This window comes from Dermochelys coriacea, chromosome 6 (genome assembly GCF_009764565.3).
Source record: "Dermochelys coriacea isolate rDerCor1 chromosome 6, rDerCor1.pri.v4, whole genome shotgun sequence".
NCBI classification, from domain to species: Eukaryota; Metazoa; Chordata; order Testudines; family Dermochelyidae; genus Dermochelys; species Dermochelys coriacea.
Genome location: NC_050073.1, coordinates 22,758,139 through 22,781,481, shown reverse-complemented (window position 1 = coordinate 22,781,481; position 23,343 = coordinate 22,758,139). Strand labels below are relative to the sequence as shown.

Genomic DNA, 23,343 nt, shown 5'->3' with positions numbered 1-23,343 from the left:
ACAATAGGATTTATTTATATTTGTTACAAATGTAAACACTGGTGTTCGTGGTCAGCAGTGGATTCTAGGTGACTGGAGACAGCATAGTCTACTAGAGAACTAAAATTAATAATATCTTTGTACAACATTTAGGATTTATTTTATTTGTCTTCATGTGCAAAAAGTTTTTGTCCTGAGGAGTTCGAAGCTGTTAAAACAACTTCAGCTCAACAGCAAGCCATTTATTATGTATTATCACAGCAGCCACCCCAACAAAAGGGTTACATATTGAGATTCAGCCCATGTATGATGTTGGGCAAGAAGAGTTGAATCTCACTTTACTGGCTCAAAATGGCTAAAGCCGAATCTGTAGACCTGCAATGTATGCTATCCGACTTAATGTGTTGCCTACGAGACAGAATTTGCATTAAACATGACTGAAAAGTAAACCGGTCAGAAAAGGTGCTTCACAAAATGAAGATATTTAATTAAACTTATTAATTGTAGTTTCCCACAGCGGACCATTAAAGTAACTTCTAAGGCCACTTAGCCTAGATATAACCTTTTAAATACTTACTGGCCGAAGTGAAATGTCCATCAGCATTGTCACCAAATCATTCTCTTGTGGTCAACAACTAAAAAATTAAGTGTGTGTCTGTGTGTAATAAAAGGGGGCTGTGAAGTCACAAAATGGTAAGGGCTAGATTCTGATATCCTGACTCATGTGGAATATCTTCTTCTGAAGTTGATGAGACTACTAAAGGAGTACAGTGGTAGGCACCATAAATAAAGGGATCAAAAACTGTCTTTGAGCGAAAGGCACATGCTGAACACGTTGCACTGGATTAAAATATTTTATTTAAGAATTTTAAAAAAAACCCAAAACTATCTCTGCTTTCCCTCCCAGATCCGTGGAACCCTGAAAAGCTGGACCAAGCTGTGGTGTGTTCTGAAACCAGGAGTGCTGCTGATTTATAAAACACCAAAGATCGGTCAGTGGGTGGGCACCATCCTGCTCCATTCCTGTGAGCTGATTGAGAGACCCTCCAAAAAGGATGGCTTCTGTTTTAAACTCTTCCACCCTTTGGATCAGTCCATCTGGGCTGTGAAGGTAACAATCATGCTGAGCTGAACAACCTTCCCCTTCCCCTCTCCTCCTTCCCCCCCCCCCCCCCCCAAAAAAAACCCAACAAATTCTCTGAGGCAGAGAGGGATATGCTTGGGGAGGGAAAGCAGGGTTCCCAGCAGACTGAAATGGCAGCTTTGTCTCTTCCTAGTAAAACAGATTGCATTATTTAAGGCAAATTAGGGACTTGATTAAATTAAATTTGATGCCAGATCAAAAGAATGTGGAGCTATTGAGGTGGGCTATATAAGTGTAATTCATGGTGCATAGATACGTGACTGAAATTAAAGAGAGGGGGAAGGATTGTCTGAATACAGGGAAAAGCACCTCGACAGTCAGATGTGTTAGACTGTGGAATAATCTGCTGAATGTGGGAGGGTTAGGTAGAATTTAAAGTGTTGTACAGTGCAGAACAAGGGACAATCTGCCCTGGCAAAGCGAGGTGAAATGAATGATCTGGTCTTTTCCAGCTCTGTTCTATGATTGAGAGGAAGTCTGGTCTTGTGGTTACAGCATTGGGCTGGGCCTGGAGAGATCTGTGTTCAAAACCTGGCTCTTCCACAAACTTCTTTTGTGTGACTTTAATCCCTCTGTGCCTCAGTTCCTCACCTGTAAAATGGGGTTAATGATACTTTCTTTCTCCTATCCTTAGTCCCTCTTGTCTGTTGTAACTGTAAGCTCTTTGGGACAGTGTACAGTGCCTAGCACAACAGGATCTTGATCTCCGTTGGGGCTTCTAGGTGCCACTATAATACCAATAATTGATTCCACCCATCTGAAAGATACAGATCCTGCAGTTCATATTTTTTGAACTAGTAGCTGAAAGGCAGTGCTGTCACACGGGTATAATTCATAAAGTCATGGGAGGCTGAGAGCCAAAAATAGCTGAGAACTTAAACTGGATGTTAGCAGAGTGGGAATACCAGTGATGACTGAACCTGCTGAAATTCTAAACAAAAAGAGCTCTCATCCATTCTCATTGCTCTTCCCATCGCTTCAGGCTGGCGCAGCAGATATTCTAGGCTTCAGAGTGATGTTTAGGGTTATTATGCGGGGGTTGTATTGGGAGACTTGTGTGGGTGGTGAATGTGGGATACATGCTATGGTGATGGGCTCTGTGTGTTTGGGGTTGTTGTGTTGATTTATGTCTAAGATGGTTTGTGCTGGGATGCTTGTGTTTTTATGTGAGTGTTGGTTTTGGGCCAAGTAATCCACCATCTGTTCAGCCTCCCTCCATATAACCAATGAAATTGTTGCATGCAAATTAGCTGTAGAATAAAGGTGGTGGTTGGTTGAGTTACATGTGATATCTCTGTGATCTACGACTCTTGACTTAGCATAGATGCATGCCTTACTGTACCTGTACACCACAAAGGTATAATTCATTATGTGAAACTCACTGAAAATTGCAAAAAAAAAAAAAAAAGGAGTACTTGTGGCACCTTAGAGACTAACAAATTTATTAGAGCATAAGCTTTCGTGAGCTACAGCTCACTGAAAATTGGACAGTAGCAGACTGCAAAACTCAGTGATGATTCAGCCTGGTGATATTCTGAACAAAAAGAGCTCTTAACCATGCATATAGCTGTTTCCATCACTTCTTGCTGACTGTGCAGACGTTTTAGGCATCAGAGTGATGTGCAGAGTGGCATTTCTGAAAACTTTTATAATATCAATAACTCACCCAAAGTTTTAAGAAATGTACTTATTTCTCTAAGGTTGCATGAAACAGCATATGCCATTAGCTGTGATTAAGGAGGATGCCCCCACTGCTTACGGACCATAACATCTGTCTGATGCCCTGAAGAAAAAGCACTTTGACTCTGTTCCACTATTAAAAATAGCATCTGTGCAGAGTTATTGCAGATATAAATTCCCTAAGAAATATTACCAGTCTAAACAAGGCATTGCTGATTATGGTGTTACTGCAGGGAGGCCAGCATAGCAGAGATGCCTGGAAGGATTCATGTGCCAGGGCTGATGGCATTCATTACTCTGGCACCAAAGGGTCTGGCAAAAATGGGAGAGCAGATGTATGAGGCCAGATTCTGACAGCCTTACTCTCATTGAATTGTGTTGTGCTTCATGGGTAGTCCCTCTGAAGTCAAAGGAACTATTTGTAAAATAAAGTTCTGCTAAACTGAATCCAGCTAGTGGAAGAAAATTAAATGGACCTCAGCAACAAAGAATAAGAGCTACTGTTTCCTTACAAGGCTTTAAGCCTAGCCTCAGTCTGTGTCTTGACGCTTTTCTTTGCACTATAAACTCTCTTGTCCCAAAGGTGTATGAGGCATTGTAGTTCACCTACCACTTGGCTTTGTTCAGCCTTCAAGTTTCTGTTCATCTGGTTCATGTCCTGCACCCAAGAAAGCTGTCATTTATTTGCTGTCCATCACCACAACAATTCCTTGTGAGCAGACAGAGGTCAACTGAATTCATCTGAAAAGTGCAGTGAGAATGAACGATTAGAACAGGGGCGGGCAAACTTTTTGGCCTGAGGGCCACACTAGGTTTCCAAAATTGTATGGAGGGATGGTTAGTGGAGGCTGTCTCTCCCCAAACAGCCAGGTGTGACCCAGCTTCTTGCCCCCAGTGGCCCCCCTGGGACTCCTGCCCCATCCACCACCACCACCACCTGTCTCCTGACCATCCCTGGATCCACCACTCCTGACTTGCCCCCTGGAACTCCTGCCCCATCCAACCACCCCTTTTTCCCTGTCCCCTGACTGTTCCTGCCACCCCATCCAACCCCCCTGCTCTCTGACCACCCTGACCCCTAGCCACACCCCCGTCCCCTGACCACAACTCCCCTGCCCTCTATCCAACCCCCCCCCCCCGCTCCCTGCCCTCTTACCGCGCTGCCTAGAGCACTGGTGGCTAGTGGCACTACAGCCGCGCCAGGTCAGGCTGCGGCTCTGCAACTGTGCTGCCCGGCCACCCACAGCGTTGCGCGGGTGGCGCCACGTGCTGAGGCTGCGGGGGAGAGGGGACAGCGGGAGGAGGGGCCGAGGGTGAGCCTCCCGGGCCAGGAGCTCAGGGGCTGGACAGGAGGGTCCCGTGGGCCATAGTTTGCCCACCTCTGGATTAGAAAGTAGTACAGTTCTGCAATTGGAAGCATCTTGTGGTGTCGGAATGCTTTTTCCTTCAGTAAGACTGACCCAAAAGAAAGAAGTCCTATAAAATACATATATTATATTTTGTATATTAAAAAGTGGAAGGATTTTCCTGAACACTGTTATGGAAAACCAGAAAATCATGAGCTATTTGGGTTTTAAAGTCAGAGTAGTTCATTTGGATATCTTGAGCTGGATATTAGGGATGCTGCATTTGAACTGTGTATTAGGAACTCCCCAGGTTGGATTGCTGTGTGTGACAGCCACTTTGGGCTACATGATGAACACCAAGAGAGCAGCAAAAGGCCACCTCTAATGAACTGCTTGATGTCAAAGGAGGTGTTTGCACTCTGACAGCAGTCAAATGCTGAAGCTGCCAGAAATACTGTTTTTGTTTTATGTCACTTCACTGCATACTTTTAAGGCAGGGGTGGGCAAACTTTTTGGCCCGAGGGCCACATCGAGGTGCAAAACTGTATGGAGGGCCAGGTAGGGAAGTCTGTGCTTCCCCAAACAGCCTGGCCCCCACCCCCTACTTCCTGCCCCCCTCAGAACACCCCACCCATCCAACCTTGTCCCCACTCCTTGTCCCCTGACTGCCCCCCACCAGAACCACTGACCCCTGTTCCCTGACTGCCCCCTCCTGGGACCCCACCCCCAATCCAACAGCTCCCTGACTGCCCCCCAGGATCCCCAGCCCCCTTACCATGCCGCTCAGAGCAGCATGTCTGGGAGCCGTGCCAGAGCCAGACATGCTGCCCTGCATGAACGTGCAACCCCACCACCCAGAGCGCTGTCCGTGCAGTGGTGTGGCTGTGGGGGAGGGGGGAACAGCAGGGAAGGGGCTGTGGGCGAGCCTCCCAGGCCAGGAGCTCAGGGACCGGGCAGGACGATCCCACAGGCTGGAAGTGGACTGCAGGCTGTAGTTTGCCCACCTCTGTTTTAAGGCAACCAGTGGAGCATTTATTAGTGTAAATTGTCTAATGGTGCAAAGAGAACCCGCTTCTCATGAATTATAGATGGGTTCTTTGTTCCAGCACAAATTTAAAACTATTACCTATAATACTGGAACCAAAATGTGGCCAAGAATTCCCACTGCCTGTTAAAACAAGAGGACAGATCCTGAAACGTAGGGATTGTCTAGACTAGAATTTGTGATTGGGTTTTAACTCTAGTTAGTTGTTTGCCAGTTAACACAATTGTCAATGCTAGTGTGGATGCTCCACTAACATTTGTTAAATGACACAAATATTTGTGGTTACCCCAAGGCTCAGCCGTAAGCCCTAGAACAAATGTTTGTGGAACTGTCTAGACTAGCATTTACAGTCACGTTCATCAACTCAGTTTAATGGGCAATCCATTTAATTTAAACTAAAACAGAATCTCAAACTCTGAGGTGCCTGTCAATCGATTACCAGTGTATTTAGGGTGAAAGACTGCTGAATTTAGTAACTTCAATAATATTGTTAGGGCATGCACCTTCTAAATGTCAGTGGAACCCATACTTAAAGAGCACCAGCTGATCTGCAGTAACTTCTTTTGGATAAAAATGACAGGCTTCCACACTGTAAATTAGAATCATTTGCCTGGATAGAGAGTTTGCTTCATTTTACATGGCTCACCAGGCTTGTGAACATAAATAGCTTCTCTAAAGTTAGTTGCTTTTAGTCTAGGATGTGCTCATTCCTGCTTCCTAATGAAATAAAAATGCCCAATCTGTTCTCCTGCTTTTGAAAGGTGCTAAATTAACAGCACTAAAATCTTAAGTTCTTTATCTACAGCACAGGCAGTGACTGAGAGACCTTCCCCACGTGATTCTGGCAGTATCTTTAAACCGCTTTGTAATGGGAATGTCGTGTGGGTCTGTGCCTGCTCAGGATACTGCAGAGTACCAGTTAATGCCAGTATGGTGATTATTTTGGGGTTGTGTACGGGGGCACTGTACAGCCGTCAGATGGTTAGATTTGTGGTAATGTATTGGATCATCCTATGGTACTGAAACACTTTTTTAGATTTTATTTTTCATTTGACTTAACTGGATGGACAACACGGTGTGGGAATGTTTGTTTATTTCAGTTACTCGGGCACCTATATATGGCAGCAAATAATCCAGTATAGGTACCTGTGAAATTGAAATCGATAAATAAAATAGGAAATGTACTCAGTTTTGAACGAGCCCCTGCACCCTTAGATTTTATTTTTAAAGTAACTGAAGTGATGGAGCATCTATCACATTCCTTGGGAAACTTTTACAATCTGCTAATATCATTTAGATCGTTGTGTTAGGCACGCTTTTTCTAATCTCCAGCCCAAACTTTTTTTTTTCTCATTTTCGTCCATGTGGATGATACTTCTCTATCGTATTTTTAATGCCTGTCTTTGGTGATAAAAGCAAAATTTAAAAACGACATACTGAATGGCTGTAGCTTCCACGAATGCATCGACTAACTACTTTTTTTTTTTTTGGTTTTCATAATCCTTCCAGAGTCCTTACTCTCTGACATGGTAACGTAAATCCAGTCCTTTTTTTAGAACCACAAACGTATCCTTTTCAGATGATGCCCTTCACTGCCCTGAAGATGAGTGACCCAAAGACTTCCCTCTATTAACTGTATTACAGTAGCATCTAGAGGCTGCCACTGAGATTGGGGCTCATTGTGCTAGGCATTGTACATTAATTGTAACAGACAGTCATTGCCCTGATGTGCTTACAGTTTAAATAGGCAAGACAGAAAAAAGGTGGGAGAAAGGAAGGATTGTTATCCCTATTTTTCAGATGGGAAACTTCACTTACTCTGTAGAATTGTTAAGGGGGGGTTGGTTAAAAGTGGGCTCAGTGTCATCATCCTTTTACCCATGTGTGACTACTAAATCTATCTGACAGACCATTATTTGTAATTTTCCACTTGCATAAAAGTCTCCTTGAAACGTTGTGCCATCTACTCTTCTTTTAAATGTCAGTACTCTGGATCTGCACCATCTGTTCATGGGCTTCCCCCTATAAGTCGGGCTTCAGTCTGTGCATTGAAAATCCATACTATGGTGTTATCAACAATTCTCCAAAGTCTCATTCAGTTGAAGGCTCCTGAAAGGAAAAATGCCACAAGGAATGCTGCCTGATTGCATCAATGTTAGTAGTAATGTCTTGAGGGGCAGGGCTGCGGATCACTTATCAAATCCCAGCTTTGCCAATCCTGCATATCAAATCGCCGTACAGATGTTTTTCATTTCTAAATCTCAAACACCTCATGAAAGGAGTGTTTCTTGGCGCTCCCTGTTTTGATGAGTAATAAAGACCGGTTATTTCCCTGGCAGAGGAAGAAAGTAAATGAAGCCTCTGCAGAGCCTGGAAATCCCAGGGATTAGAAATTGGGTCAGAGAGAATGAATGTAAACTACTGGACATGTTGTCAAATCCATGTCCATATCAAGATGTCTCCCATCTTCTGACTTCCCCTTCTTCCCATTCCCAGCCCTACAAACAGGGCTTAAAAAAAATACAGGTAATTTTGCACAATCCAACTGCCAGACATTCATTCACAGGAGCAATTGAGAGTAGCAGGCAATGATGGAGAATTCTAGTATGAGTTTGGTGCTCAGGGGGTCCCCCTTAACTCACTGAAAAAAGTCAGATCCTCCCACCCACTGCACGAATTATAGTTTTGGGGATAAAAATTGGTGCAGTATGGTGCACAGAGAAAATAGAAAACAGTTTGTAGGAGAGGATGGGATATGGATATGAAGCCTTACATCAGGCAGGAGATGCCTGCAGAGATGGAAAAAGCTACCTTACATCCATGTAATAAAACATTTTTCAAATGCTGTGTTCACAGCTTTCTGTCAATTTAAAGGTACAGCTTTGAATGGGGCCTTGGAGAGAGCTGTTTTAGGCCTACTGCAGGTGGAATATGTGCAGAAGTCAGTGATGTCTCCTACTACACAGTGACTAATTTATTTGTCATCCTTGTTCTCAAAGGAAATTCTGCTTATGTTGTTTCTTTGCAATGTGATTTATCCTGCAGTGCATTGGTGGGGAAGGGAAGGGAACAGAGAACTAAGGGTGTCGCTTTGGAAATAGAAAACCGGGAGGCGAGAGGCTCCCCCTTGTCCATAGCCAGGTTGTGTCCTGCTGCATATAGATGGAGGGCAGAGGTAGCCTCCAACCCAACCCCTTGCACACCTGTGCATCAATCAGGCATAGCTGTTGCCCTTAAATGCACATCATGGATGAGAGAATGCCATACTCCCCGGAAGGGGTGTAATAGCGAATGTACTCTTCCCTTTGCACCAGGGAAACCTTAGCTGGAGTCTGCCTTTGTGAGAATTTTTTATGCATCCTCCCAAGGAGGGTCAGTGCTGCCCCCTAGCTGCAGACTGCATAGCAAAAAAAAAAAAAAACAAAACACAAAAAAAAACAACCCTCCTCTGTGTCTTTGAAGTAATTCTCTGCTTAGAACCCGTGAGGTAGGTGTTTCTAGAGAGAGAGATGGGGCAAAGGGAAGGAGATTGCACTACAGAACACCTAGTTACAGTAAAGCCTTCATGCCCTCTCCTAGCTCACCTTTCAAAGCACCATATCCTTCTCTTTTTCTTCCTTCTTTCAGTTGTGGCCTTTCAGAAAAGCTGCCACTGAAATGCCCCAGAATTTATCCCTCCGTGTCAGCCACATGAAGCCAGTAATGGATCCAGGTTAGGAGCCTGCACTGGGCCACTCCAGTCCCCATCTGCTGACTTCCAAGCTTATCTACCTCTAACACTGACGAAAGAGAGATGCAAGGCACTCAGAAGCCAACAGCAGGAAGGGACAACACACAATGATTTACAGGCATTAGCAGGACTAACTAAATAATTTAAGAGCAAACTCGCTTTTGTGGCACTAGCCTGCTGGAAAGGCTGATGCTGCCATCTGAGGTGTGAGTGCCACCTGCTGTTCTTCCAGCGATGGAGAAAGCTGAGACTTTTTGCCACTGGTGTTGCAATACTGCAGATGGACTCAGCAACGAGCACTGTGCTGAAAAGTCTTGTGTAAGAGACACAGTAATTGCACATTTTTCTTTTCCATTTCTCTGTAGGCTTGTTCACAAGCTAAAGAAAAAAAATCTCTTCAGTTCTGGGGATATACTTCAACATTGCTAGTGGTACTGACAATAAATCAGTCTTTGGGCTGAGCCAGACTTGTGTCAACGTCTTATTACTACTTAGGAGCAGTGGCTGGAATATCCTGGTTACTAATGGATCTCTCTAAATTACTCCATCTGTTCCTCCTCTTCTCCCTCACAAATACACTTGGCCCATGTAAGGGAAAAAATCACAGAACTGTTACAGCCTCCTTTTTGCCTTACCTTTTTCTTGTTTGTGTGTGACTCTAGGGCCCAAAGGGAGAGAATGTTGGTTCCATCACTCAGCCTCTTCCCAGCAGCTACTTGATCTTCAGAGCAGCCTCGGAATCAGATGGTGAGTTCTGGTCTGCCTATCCTCTCTCTCCACTTCTTTTCCACAGATATGAATGTTGGACATGAATCCAAAATAAGAGTTTGGTCCTGGGAGCTCGAGTGCCTTCTCTGGTGTCTCTTTCCTATTTAGGAAAATAAAGGTTGGGAATGCATAGGAGGAAGGATTTGTGTGGCTATGGTTTTATGGCTTAGACACTTGGTTTGGACTCAGCAGAGCAGGGGATGGGACATGGGTTTAATTCCTGGTTCTGCCATAGATTTTCCATGTGACTTCAGGCAAGTCATTTATTCTCTGTGCCTCTGTTAAAATGGGGATAATACTTTTTTTCCTATTCTTGTCTATATAGGTTATAAGCTCTCTAGAGCAGAGGCACTCTTTTTTTGTGTGTTTTGGTGCCCTGTTGTGTTATGCACTTTACACCATCTGGGCTTTATAGGTTCTATTGTAATATAAATAATTGCCTCTCCAACATTTAAAGGAAGCAAAATAGATTTGACATGACTGATTCAGTGAGGGATCCAGCTCGAACTCTAATTCATGTGTGCCTTTATTCTTCTTCTAAGCATATGTCTTCCAAATTTTGTTTTGTACCAAGTCATATGATTAAAAAAATTTGCTTATATGTAAATCCATCTGTATTTACACACAGTGACAAAATACAGATTTATTTGAGTTACTAGCATTATGTATCATGATATCGTGGATGCGTCATCTTTACTTCCCTGAATAGAAGGTGGGGAGATGTATGTACTACAACAAAATTACAAACCTATAAAAGGTTTGTACACTACATTGTGACTTGACTGAAGGTGCAACTTCCTCCTGTCTAGATGCTGCTGAGAACTATGCCTGGGGTTTTCAAAGATGCTTAAGGGAATTAAATGCTCAACTCTCATTGACTTTCACCTTTGAAAATCCCACTCTACATGAACAATCTACTGCAGCTGGCCAACCTGGAAGCACATGGATACTATGTTTAGGAAATCCAGGCACAGGGGTGAATCTGAGGATTTCACACCAAGGGCCACCAGAGCTCAGGTGGGTCACAGACATGCTCCACATACTGCTTGGTGATGGTGGATCACTCAACGGCCACCTTTCTGGACTGATTGGCCGTGTGTCTGGGAACAAGATACTCTTGCAGATGGAGGAAAAGTGCGGAGTCAACAGACATGTAGAAGATGGAAGGGAGGTGAACACCAAATTTGGGATCAGGAAGGGATTATCCCCTGCCTAAGATGGGAAATTTCAAGATATTTGCCACTTTCACTGGAGCTTTGAGAAGGAAGCATGTGTTGATTTCATGGGGCTATGCTCCAAATGCTCAATTTCCTGAGTACAGAAAACTTGGTCTCGCACTCATTCTTTTTGTAGATAGTCCTTGAAATAAGACGGGGGAAAATGTAGGACATCCACCTGGATCCTCCTTTAGGCAGGGGCCCAAAGAAAAAAATGTGTTGGTGAGGAGAGGTCTTTCCACCCATCCTTTCCCCTAATTTTTACTGTTGCAGGGTTAGAAATGCGATCAGCACAAATAGTCGCCAATGGATCCACATCTGCCTTTCTTCTAGAATCCACAAAACTAAGGGAGGTGTATGTAGGTCAATGTATGATAAACATGCCAGCTTGCTATGTGAAAATCTCTCTAACTCTGTAATGACCACAGAAAAGCAGTGGTTTGTAAGTAGATAAGAAGATTAAAAACGTTTTCATTCCAATTGACCTTCAAAGTACTGTAATTCTTGGCCATATCAAATTAACCCCTGCTGCTCCTTGTAGACATTTTCTTCCTGCCCCAAAGGGGCACCTAAGTGGCAGTCCATGCACCTTGGGCCTGATTTTAAATCTAATTAAGTAAATGGATGCCTTTTTCATTTATTTCAGTGGGCTTCAGATCACAACAGTCCTTTGGCTAAAGGTTTGTTTCAGTTAAGTTTCTCCCAGCCTGATAGGTGTCAAATGGAACACTGGGGCTGCTGAATGCATTTCTGGTGGTGCACTTGGAACATGGTTAAGCGCACCAACAAATCTAAGAGAAGGCATTCCAGAGATCTGGTTTATTTCTTTTGTTTTCTCTTTGGGTCTGTGCCTGCTGCCCTCTCTTCTATTGGGCAAAGGGGGTTATTCATGGTGGGGGGGAAAGGCATTTTTGATGGGGAGAAGTGCATTTTCACTGCAGTGAAATTAGGTGGAAAGCCAAAAGAGTGCAGGTTTTAATTTGAATATGGTTAGTTCCTCCCTTTTCCCTTCCCTCTTACCCCCCCCCTTGAATTTTATCACTCCTCTTATTTGTGGAAAGAAATACAGAATGCCACCTCACTCTGAATATCTCCTATGTAGAAACAGGTATGTTGATTTATAATACACACACCCTTTTTTAAAGCTTTCAGATATGCTTGCCAAAAAATAAGTGTTTCAAATCTCAGTCAGCCCATCTGATTGAGAAACAAACAGAACTATTCCTCAGGCTTTTGAGGCAATGGAATGACTTCAGTTACTATCTATCCAAGCCTTAAAAGCTGCTATGTCCTTAGAGATCAATGTTACTTGCCATTCCATTAATTTAATTTGAAGATGTGCAATGCGAGCAGTGTGGTCTCTGTGGCGTGTGCTTGTTTTTAAAGGAAAATTGGTATTTAATAGGGCACTACCTCTTAGCATTTTAGTATTCTTCTAAAAGAAGACTTCAAACTGGAAAAAGCTTTTCCACATCTGACTAAAATTTTAGGGCCAAGATGGCAAAGGGCTGCATGCCATCTTTATGTTCCCCTTATCCCTAGGGCTGCTGTGGGATACTTGTGTAAGTTAGAGCAGACTCAAGGTTGCTCGAACCTACACCATCTAATAATGGTTGGGAATCTCTAGACTAAAGCACTGCTCCAGTTGTGCCCTATTCCTCTGGCACATGCACAATATGCCCTGATATATTGTATGCCAGAGGGATAAAAGGGCCAGAATCCCCCTCCCTGAGGGGTTTTCAGTGTTTAGAATCCTTTCTGAGCTTTCTGCCAAATGAATTATTATGAATTTGTGGTAACCAAGGGATTAAAGTAGTGGGTTATTGTAGCATATCTTTAAGTCCAAAGCTAAGTAAGGACCCTTAGGAAGCAGATCTGCACCATTCAGGTTAAATCACAGCTAGTACCTGAGATTTTTGCCTCTTCACTTGTAACAGGTGCATATGACCTGGAGAAAAACTAATGTGATCTTACTTCTAAAAAAGGGAAAAAGCAAGAACCCAGCGACCTGAAATGTGACATCTCTACTCGGAGAGTCTAGAAACAGTGATTAAGGATGAAAGATCAGAATGCTCTTGTACGGCTACAAGAATAATCAAGGGCAGTCAGCACAGATTTGGAAAAGGGAAGTCATGCCTAACAAATTTCATCAACTTCTACAAGGAGGTGTCAATGAGAGTTGACAGAGGTGAAGCTACAGGCATAATCTGTGTGGTGTTGGCCTTCATGAAGGCTTTTGATGCAATATCACACCAAAAGATGTTAGCGTGAAACATTAATGAGTAGGGTACTGATTGTGGAAATTTCTATCAGATAAAATATTGGCTTGGTAGCTGAAGTCAGTGAGCAGTGATATATGGATTGAGAAGGAGATGTATAAATAGCCAAAAGCATCACTGTTAAGCTCCATACTCTGTATTGATAATCTGGAAAATGTAATACACAACACTGCATTCACATTGGCAGATGACATGAAACTGGTACTGTCAGTGTCACAGAGGAAGGGAACGGTTGCCTGGAGAAAGTCCTGAATAAAATGGGGCAGACAAAGTAGGGACTTGTGCCTTGTACAGTAGAGAAATATTCATTTCAATATCGATTGAGTTTAAAAAGGGGCAAGGAGGCTTGTGCTTAAATCATTGTAAACTACAGGACAGCGATCAAATGGTGACAGATTAAAATATAAAGGGGTATGAATTGAAGGTAAGAAAAGACCAGGCCATAAGACACTTGCATACCAACAGTTGTTGTTTAATGCATTGGACAACTACAGATTAAAGCCAGTCAAGAAGATTGGCACTTGGAGAGAGCAAAATGAGCTAGGGATATGAATAGACCCAGATAACCTCTTTCCCATTGCATGATGTTTACAGCGTGTCCATGGATCATTAATCAAAGTCTCCATGTAGCCTTGACTACATCCTTCTCAACACAGCCTCTCATGCTAATAACTAGTGAGAACATTTGGTAATGTTAATGGTAATTCATGAGGAATTCCTATTTTCTAGAGTACTGAGTTACATGATGGGTTTAGCGAACAGTCCAGACATTCATCTATATCACAATCAGCAGCTTGGTGTCCTATTTCAGAATACATTTTTCTGCTGCACCATCTGTGACAGACTGATAGGATTTAGGGCCCTAGCTTATGGACAGCCCATGGAACTGCCACTAATCCCCAGTAAATTTCACATTCCATAAAGTCCAGTAGCAGTCTGTTGTCTGCCTCGTTTTGTCACATACGGTTGTATTTGGAGACCTCTGGAAGGTCAAAACAGCCCACAAGGTTCAACATCTATAAATATAGGGTCTTTCTCTTGACATTTCCAGTAAAGGAATTTTATTCTGGAGACTAGCCATTATGTAAATAAGCTACACAGTAAAGATTTCTTCTTGTGAGTGGCTTTAGTGTATTGATAGAAGTTGTCATAACATGGCCCAATCCCCCTTTCTGTACAGACTGTTGTAAGTGGATCCAACCACTGGATCTTTCATGTCTCTGAGCCCTGGTCTACACTATGGGGTTAGGTCGAATTTAGCCGCATAGATCCATTTTTAAAATGGATGCATCCACACAACCAACCCTGTTCTGTCAACTTAAAGGGCTCTTAAAATCGACTTCTGTACTCCTCCCCGGCGAAGGGAGTAGTGCTAAAATCGACCTTGCTGGGTCAAATTTGAGATAGTGTGGATGCAAATAGACGGCATTGGTCTCTGGGAGCTATCCTAGAGTGCTCCAATGTGACCGCTCTGGACAGCACTTTGAACTCTGATGCACTAGCCAGGAAAAGCCCCAGGAACTTTCAAATTTCATTTCCTGTTTGGTCAGCATGGTGAGCTCAGCAGCACAGGTGACCATGCAGTCCCCCTGGAATCGCAAACAAGCTCCAGCATGGACCAAAAGGGATACACTGGATCTCATTGCTATATGGGGAGAAGCATCTGTGCATGCAGAACTCTGAGCAAAAAGAAGAAATGCCAATATATTTGCCAAAATCTCACAGGGTATGATGGAGAGAGGCTACAACAGGGACACATGGCACTGCCACGTGAAAGTTAAGGAGCTCAGACAAGCCTACCAAAAGACAAAGGAGGCAAACGGGCGCTCCGGGTCAGACCCCCATACATGTTGTTTCTATGATCAGCTGCATGGCACTCTAGTGGGGAACCCTACCAATATCCCACCATTGTCTGTGGACACCTGCAAGGGGGGAGTCTCACGCAACAGGGAGGAGGATTTTGTGGAGGAGGAGAATGCGCAGCAGGCAAGTGGTGAAATCAATTCTCCCTGGCAGCCAAGACCTTTTCATGACCCTGGACCCAGTATCCTCCGAAGGCGGGATCCCCGACCCTAAAGCCAGAGAAGGCAGCTCTGGTGAGTGTACATTTGTAACTACAGTACAGGGTTTAAAAGCAATAGTGTGTTTTGATTTGCCCTGAAGAATTGGGATGCATTTGCAGCCAGTACAGCTACTGGAAAAGCCTGTTCACATGTCTGGGGATGGAATGGGAATCCTCCAGGGACATCTCCATGAAGCTCTCTTGGAGGTACTCTGAAAGCCTTTGCAGAAGGTTTCTAGGGAGGGCTGCCTTATTTTGTCCTCCACAGTAGGACGCTTTACCACGGCAAGCCAGTAGCAAGTATTCTGGAATCATTGTAGCACAAAGCATGGCAGTGAATGGTCCTGGGTTTTGGTCACATTCAAGCAACATTCTGTCTGTATTAGCCTCAGGAGAGTGATGTGATATTCATGGTCACCTGGTTGAAATAGGGGAATTTTTGTAAAGGAACAGTAAAAGGACCCTGTTCATGCTGGGCTGTTTGCTCTTGGCTAAAAGGGATCATCCCAGAGAATAGCCACGTGGCAGCTGGAGGGGTGAAGGGATCATTCCAGATAATAGCCACTCTGGGGGGTGGGGAGAGGTGAGTGTTGCACGTCCACCCAAAAACCGCAGCCCCTCCATTTATATGTGAAACCCAACCCATTGCTTACTATGGGAAAGGATGGCACTGCAGTTTGAAACCATTTCCACATCTTATGTGTAAGAAGTCAACCCCACGTACCCTGTGCCTTACCATGGCTGCCTGGAAACCGAATTCTGTTGCCCAGCCATGTGTGATGTGTCGCCAAACCAGCAAGTGCTCAATATGAAAGGCAAAATGCTACCTTGTACCTAAAGCACATGTGCTGTCTGCTGTGAATTGCTTATTCACTGTGAAAGAGTATCCCTTTTGTTCTCAGAAACGTATCCTTTTAAATTTTACTCTCCCTTTTAATCTCCCCCAAAGGTGCAAATGTTTCTTTGCTCTTCCTATCATCTCCGTCCCTGAGGTTATCGCAGATTAGAAGATGAAAAAAACGCACTTGCGATGACATGTTTTCCGAGCTCATACAGTCCTCCCACACTGGTAGTGTACAGCTTAATGTACGGAGGCATTCAGTGTTAGAGGCCAGGAAACATTAAATGAGCACGAAAAGGGTACGTGGGGTTGATGAAGCATCTGGTGGAGCTGTAGGAAAGCTAACGGGAGCACAGACCCCCGCTGTATCCATTGTATAACCGCCTGACCTCCTTCCCAAGTTCCATATCCTCCTCACCCAGAAGCCCAAGAACACGGGTGGGGGAGGCTCCAGGCACCCAGCCACTCCACTCCACTCCAGAGGATGGCCCAAGCAACAGAAGGCTGTCATTCAAACAGTCTTTGATTTTTAGTGTGGCTACAATAAGCAATGTGGCCTTGTCCTTCCCTCTTCCCACCCCACCCCACCTGGGCTACCTTGTCAGTTACCTTGCTTTTTTTTTTTTTAATTTTAATAAGGAAAGAATGCGTGGTTTCAAAACAATAGTTTACTTTATTTCAAAGGGGGCAGGGAGGGTGGTTTGGTTACAGAGAATTAAAATCAACCAAGGGGGGCGGGTTTGCATCAAGGAGAAATGCACACAACAGTCACACCATAGCCTGGCCAGTCATGAAACTGGTTTCAAAGCCTCTCTGATGTGCAGCGCGCCTAGCTGCGTTCTTCTAATTGCCCTGGTGTCTGGCTGCTCAAAATTGGATGCCAGGCGATTTGCCTCAACCTCCCACCCCACCATAAACATCTCCCCCTTACTCTCACAGATATTATGGAGCACACAGCAGTCATCAATAACAATGGGAATGTTGGTTGTGCTGAGGTCTGACCTAGTCAGCAAACCACGCCAGCGAGCTTTTAAATGTCCAAAGGCACATTCTACCACCATTCTACACTTGCTCAGCCTATAGCTGAACTGCTCCTTAATACTGTCCAGGCTGCCTGTGTAAGGCTTCATGAGCCATGGGAGCAAGGGTTAGGCTGTGTCCCAAAGGATAACTATATTGTCACTTCAACATCCCCAACAGTAATTTTGTGTTCTGGGAAGTAAGTCCCTTCTTGCAGCTGCTCGAACGGCCCAGAGTTCCTAAATATGCGAGTGTCATGCACCTTTCCCGGCCATCCCATGTTGATGTCGGTGAAATGTCTCTTGTGATCCACCAGTGCTTGCAGCACCATTGAGAAGTACCCCTTGCAGTTTACGTACTGGTTGGCAAGGTGGTCTAGTGCCAAGATGGGGATATGCGTTCCATCTATCCCCCCACCACAGTTAGGGAACCTCATTGCAGCAAAGCCATGCACTATGACCTGCACATTTTCCAGAGTCACTACTCTTGCTAACAAAACGTCAATGATTGCATTGGCTACTTGGATCACAGCAGACCCCACAGAAGACTTGCCTATTTCAAATTGAATCCCGACTGACTGGTAGCAGTCAGGCATTGCAAGCTTCCACAGGGCTATCACCACTCGCTTCTCAACTGTCAGGGCAGCTCTCATTTTAGTATTCCTGCACTTCAGGGCGGGGGAAAGCAACTCAGAGTTCCAGGAAAGTGGCCTTACACATGCAAAAGGTTCGCAGCCACTGTGAATCATCCCATACTCGCAACACTATGTGGTCCCACCAGTCTGTGCTTGTTTGCCACGCCCAGAATCGGTGTTCCACTGTATCAACCAGCCCCACTGCTGCCATGATGTCCACAGCCCATGCTTTCAGGAATGTCTGTGTCCATGTCCTCTTCAAAATTCTCCTCATGCTGGCATCTTTTAGCCCGGTTCCGCATATACTCCAGGCAGCGGCGTATTAATGCCTAGGCCGACAAATTTGCAGGGGTGGCAAACTTATAATAGCAACCAGAGGCTGCTTTCCCTGGTGCTGGTTTGTGCCCCCGGCCCTGCCCCAACTCCACCCCTTCCCCGCCCCAGCCCCACCTCCTCTCCTGAGTACGCCATGTTAACCCCTCTTCTCCCCTCCTTCGCGAAGCTGTTTCGCGCACAAGCACTGGCAGGTAGCGGGCAGAAGCAGGACCTGGCGGCACACTCAGGGGAGGAGTCGGAGGCGGAGCAGGGGGCGAGGGGGGCAATTTATTTCAGGGCCTAGGAGCAGCAAAATCATAAATCTGCCACTGACTCCAGGATAATGCATGAGGTGTTTACAATGCTCACAACAGCAGTGGTGACAGTGAACTGAGCAGGCTCCATACTTGCTGTGGTATGGCGTCTCCAGGAGAGCAGAGTTGCAGTGGAAGGTGGATGATGACGGTTAGCAGTCCTACTGCACTGGTTGCTGACAGCAGCACCCAGGACACAACAGCCGCGGTGACGGTGAGCTGAGCTGGCTCAATGCTCGCCATAATATGGCGTCTGCACGGGAAAAAGGCACGAAACTGTTGTCTGCCATTGCTTTCACGGAGGGAGGGGCAACTGACATGTACCCAAAACCACCTGAGACAATATTTTTGCCCCATCAGGCATTGGGAGCTTAACCCAGAATTCAAATGGGTGGCAGAGACTGCAGGAACTGTGGGATAGCTACCCAGAGTGCACCGCTCCATAAATTGATGCTAGCCACGCTAGTGAGGATGCACTCCGCCGACTTAATGTGCTTAGTGTGGACGTACGCAATAGACTGTATAAAATCAACTTCTATAAAATCGACCTAATTTCGTAGTGTAGACATATCCTAAGGCTCTGGGTCTGGGTAGACCCAGGTCACTGTTCCTAACTCTGGACTCTAAGGCACCTCCCAGACGTAGACCCTGTGTCTGCCATCCTTCCTTGAGATGTGGGGCTCTGCAGCCTGTCTGCCTTAATCCCCAAAACTAGTGCCTCAGCTGCTTATACATGTGCCCTCAAAATTCCACCTCATTTTGGGAACTCTGAGTCTCAATTAACCCTTTCATGGACAGTGTAGCAGACAAACAAGGAATACAGGGTCAAGGAATTTCTTAACCACAACCGCTTTTACTCTTAAGAAAGAACCAGAGAGTTGCAGATCTTTTCAAATAACATAATCCTGAGATGCACCTTCCCCTGAGTCTGAATTTACCTCTTCTTTGAGCTAGAGGTCTGGTCAGCCTTTCAGGCAAGGCAGAGTCCCTCTTCCCTGTGTTCTGCTATGTGGCAATGGATAGCCTCTTGCTCACTCAAACCCTTCTGAAATACAATCTGTCCCTGTTTTGCCCATGTGCTCCAGCTACAAAATTCCAGCCCTTTTCTTCAGTCAGGCTTATCTGAAGAGAGTTCACTGTCCCAGGGTGAAGGGCTGGTAGTTGAGTTAGTCAACATGGATGGCCCTAGATTGCTCTCTGATGGCTTCTCAGTCATAGACATTCAACTAGGTGCCAATCCCTTAATAAAAAAAGGGTTGCTCTAATCCAAACTGGAAGTTGCTCTATGAAATGGTAACAATAAAGGTTACAATTCAAGATGGAGGTTGCAAGACCAAATAGATTTCACAGTTTGGTACAGAGGTATCAGAGAAAATAAAACGTGTAAGTTACATTTCCTTTGCTTTGTGAGCACCATTCTAAACAGCACATGGCTAGTGGTTAAGACTTGGCAATGGTTTAAAATTGCCTGGATTTTAACCAGCTTCAGTCCAACCTCTGCACCCGCAGAGGAATCATGTCTTTGCATCTTGAAGCTAGATAAATTCACACTGGAAATAGTGCGAATTTTTAACCGTGAGGGCAATTAACCATTAGAGCAATTTACCAAAGGTTGTGGTAGATTCTCCATCACTGGCAACTTTTAAATCAAGATTTGTTGTTTTTTTTAAAGAGCGTCTCTAGTTCAGAAGGAATTATTTTGGGGGAATTTTATGGCCTGTGTTATACAGGAGGTCTGACTAGATGATCACAATGGTCCTTTTGGCCTTGGAATCTGTGAATCTCTAGATCACCAAAGAATGGTTAAGTAGGTACAAATCAGGTTTTCAGATGCCCAAAGGGTATAGCAAAATGGGAGGCAGTCAACAGAAAATACAGGCTTTCAAATATTCAACAGCAGAACAAAATCAGGGTCTTCTCCGTCATTCAAGATGTTGTGATTTTTTTTTTATAAACAATATACAGTTGTCAGATAACAATACATTGTTGGCTCATTGTTAGAGGCATCAATCAAATAGGTGTGAGGAACAAGGCCAGAAATTGAATGACTTTAACTACCCAAAAAGTGTGATATTCCCCTCATGATGCACTGTCTGGAGTATTGTATGGCTATTTGGTAATAGGACTTCTAAATAAAATCAGGAAAAGGGATTCAAACCAGCCATCCTCTGTCCACAATTTTGTGGATGGGGGGAAAAAGTGCTCCCAGACTGAAACTTTAGTGCACAGCAATAAGCTTCAGGCTAGAGCAGACTTTTACATTGGAGTTAATGATGAGCACTGAGAGAACATCGGTTATCCCATTTGTTATCATATATTGCAAAACATGAAGAAGACCTAGGGTCATCTTGATTGTGTGACTGATATTAGTTGATGTTTGTGAAGGACTTCAAAGGTGAAAAGATGCTAATATTCTAATTGCATGACCTTCCTATAAAATATCTGATTAGTCTGGTTCTAGATCTGTTGAATGACTAGGACTTGCGTACTGTGTTTTGTGACCAAGAGTTGAATAGAGCTAGAGAGCTGTTCAGGATCATTGGGGTTTTTGTTTGTTTGTTAAATCATTCATTCCCTTTGGGGAAAAAACAAAACAAAACAGCGATTATTTGAGCTGCATGCTCGCTCCCATCCAAAGTTACAGCCCCAGGCTTTAAGAGCTGTAGCATCAGATCTCCCTTGATATGAGCAGTGCATCCATGAACTATGTCTAGAGCATCTTCACAGGGGGCAATAGTGATTTGAATATACATGGCTGTATTTCGTTCATTGTCTCAAATGGCCATTAAGAGTTAGTCCGGACCCCACGCCTAATGAGCCAAAAGGCCCGGGGAAATGTATAGAATATTTTGCATCAAATTTAAACTGTGGTATTGTAGGGCAAGGCAATAAATGCAAACCCATGTTACCTTGCTTAGGCCCTTTTACTAGGGAGTGTAGTTTGGAATACAAATAAAAACATAGCTGTACCCAACATCCCTGGTTTTCAGTTTTTATTTTGTTTAAAGTTTCCCAGGTGTTTCTCAGTGTCTGTTACAAATATTTAAAAATGGGTGAAAATCAGTGCAAAAAATTAACTTCCCAGTTTTCTGGGTAAATATCAGCGTTAATACGTGGGACAGGAGGATAGAAAAAAGCAACAAATAAAGAAAAATAAGAGTACTGAAAGTAAAAGCAGTTCAATGCTGTAGTTTATTTCATGAATAGTCCATTAACAGTATGTACACATATATATGCACATCTTCCACTTCATTGTGTTACTTTAACAGATTTTGTTAACAATAAGCTAAGACATCTACCTAACGTAATGGACTGGATTTGCTTAACATAATCAGTGTTTTCAGGAGTGGTCCAAATGCATGTGAAAATCCAGTAAAAACAGAATAATAGCTTTTTTTAAAAAGCCAAGAATTTTTCAGTAAAAACTGAAAACAAAGGGCCTTTGCTGTACTGTAATACGTTTGACCTTTTTTCCCCCCAAGCTCTGTTTTTATTGCAATTGCTTAATGAATTGTCACTGTTTTTACTGCAACAACTGCAGAATTATGCACCCGAGTGCCAGAGATGGAACGTAAGTAAGGCCAGTGCCAGAAGTCCAGGGAGACTCCTCTTCTTTCATCATTGTGCTATGTAATCCACTAGGACCTCTCCTAGGTTGCAAATGACTGTTCTGGAATTTCAAAAGTGAATCGGTGTCTATCCAAAATACACTTGCTGTAGTCTTGGATTGGCCTCAGTGTTTTAGCGTTTAACACTTTAGTTATGGGAATTTTTTTTCTTCTCTCAGGAATGGATTTTCGTTCCACTTATTGACAACTATCAGATCTGATTTAAAATTTTGAAAAACATTTTATCCAAAAATGGCAACTTCTTCATGACATAGCGTTGCTGGTTTTGATTAGTTCTACTTGCAGTGTACATATACAGCTATGGTAGCTGTCTCTCTCTCGGGGTCAACTGTGAATGAGTACGGGAATGGTCTGTGTTTATAATGCCTGGTGGTAGAGGTGGGCTCAGGGGTGGTGTGAAGTGTGTGCAGATGGTTGGGGTAGCTGGGAAGTCAATTGGTATTACCGGCAGTTCAGAGCAATGGTTGGAACTCTCGCAGGGGTTAGTAGCTGGAAGAACCAATCCAAGGGGCCAGGATAGTAGGTTGGGGAGGCAAGGACAGGTGAGGTGACAAGGAACTGTGGTCTAAACAGCAATCAGTTGCTCAAACAGCTCCCTCTTCCTGTTGGGGTCTTTATATAGTCCAGGTACCCAATCAGAGTGCTGTCTGTCCAGTCGATCAGGAGCCTGGGGTGTGGCTGCTTCAGGGCTGTAGGCCTTTAGCCCTAAGGCTGTTAGTCACTAGCAGTAATTCAGCACATTGCTGTGGCGCAAAGGATGCGAGCTGGTGGGCTAGGATTCAATAGTGGGGTCCTGATGGTTTTACTGAATTTCAGCTCCATCCATCCTTTCTAACTGGTCCTGTAATCAGGGTTTTTCCTGGTGCCCTTTGACAAAATACCCATTGACTTCAATGAAAGCAAGATCAAGCTCAAAACACTTACGAGAATCTTGAGAGAGTTCTTGGGAAAGATTCTCTTGCTCCAGAGAGGGGAAGATATGGGTATTTTTGAAGCAACATATACCTTTTGCATAATTTCTATCATAAAGGAGTTGTTGTATTTTAGAATTTTAATAATCAGCACTTAAACCCTGTGAAAAATGCTGCCAACTACTGTAGTTAGAGAATATATTCTTTCATCTTAGCCTGTGCTTAGAACAAAACACTGTCCACTGCAAATATAATAGAGCATATTTTATTTATTGACTTTAGAAAACTTTTATTGCACTGTTGAATACGTTACAATTTTAAAAGCGCCAAATCTTGAAGCAGACCTCTCTAGCCTTTAAGCACTGTCACGGTAAGAGCCTTATTACCTAACATAGCCCAGCCTCTCTTAAGGAATCCATTCATGGCCTT

General features: G+C 44.0%; 1 protein-coding gene across 8 annotated transcripts in view; it reads left to right on the top strand.

Annotated features, from left to right (window-relative positions):
• Nucleotides 1-23,343, top strand: part of OSBPL5 (oxysterol binding protein like 5) — a 219,407-nt gene that overhangs the window by 156,802 nt on the left and 39,262 nt on the right. For all 8 annotated transcript variants that reach the window (XM_038406906.2, XM_038406908.2, XM_038406909.2 and 5 more), the window contains 2 exons: nt 887-1,090; nt 9,587-9,671. In XM_038406906.2, the coding sequence (XP_038262834.1) occupies nt 887-1,090; nt 9,587-9,671 (289 nt within the window). The remainder of the gene's footprint in view (nt 1-886; nt 1,091-9,586; nt 9,672-23,343) is intronic.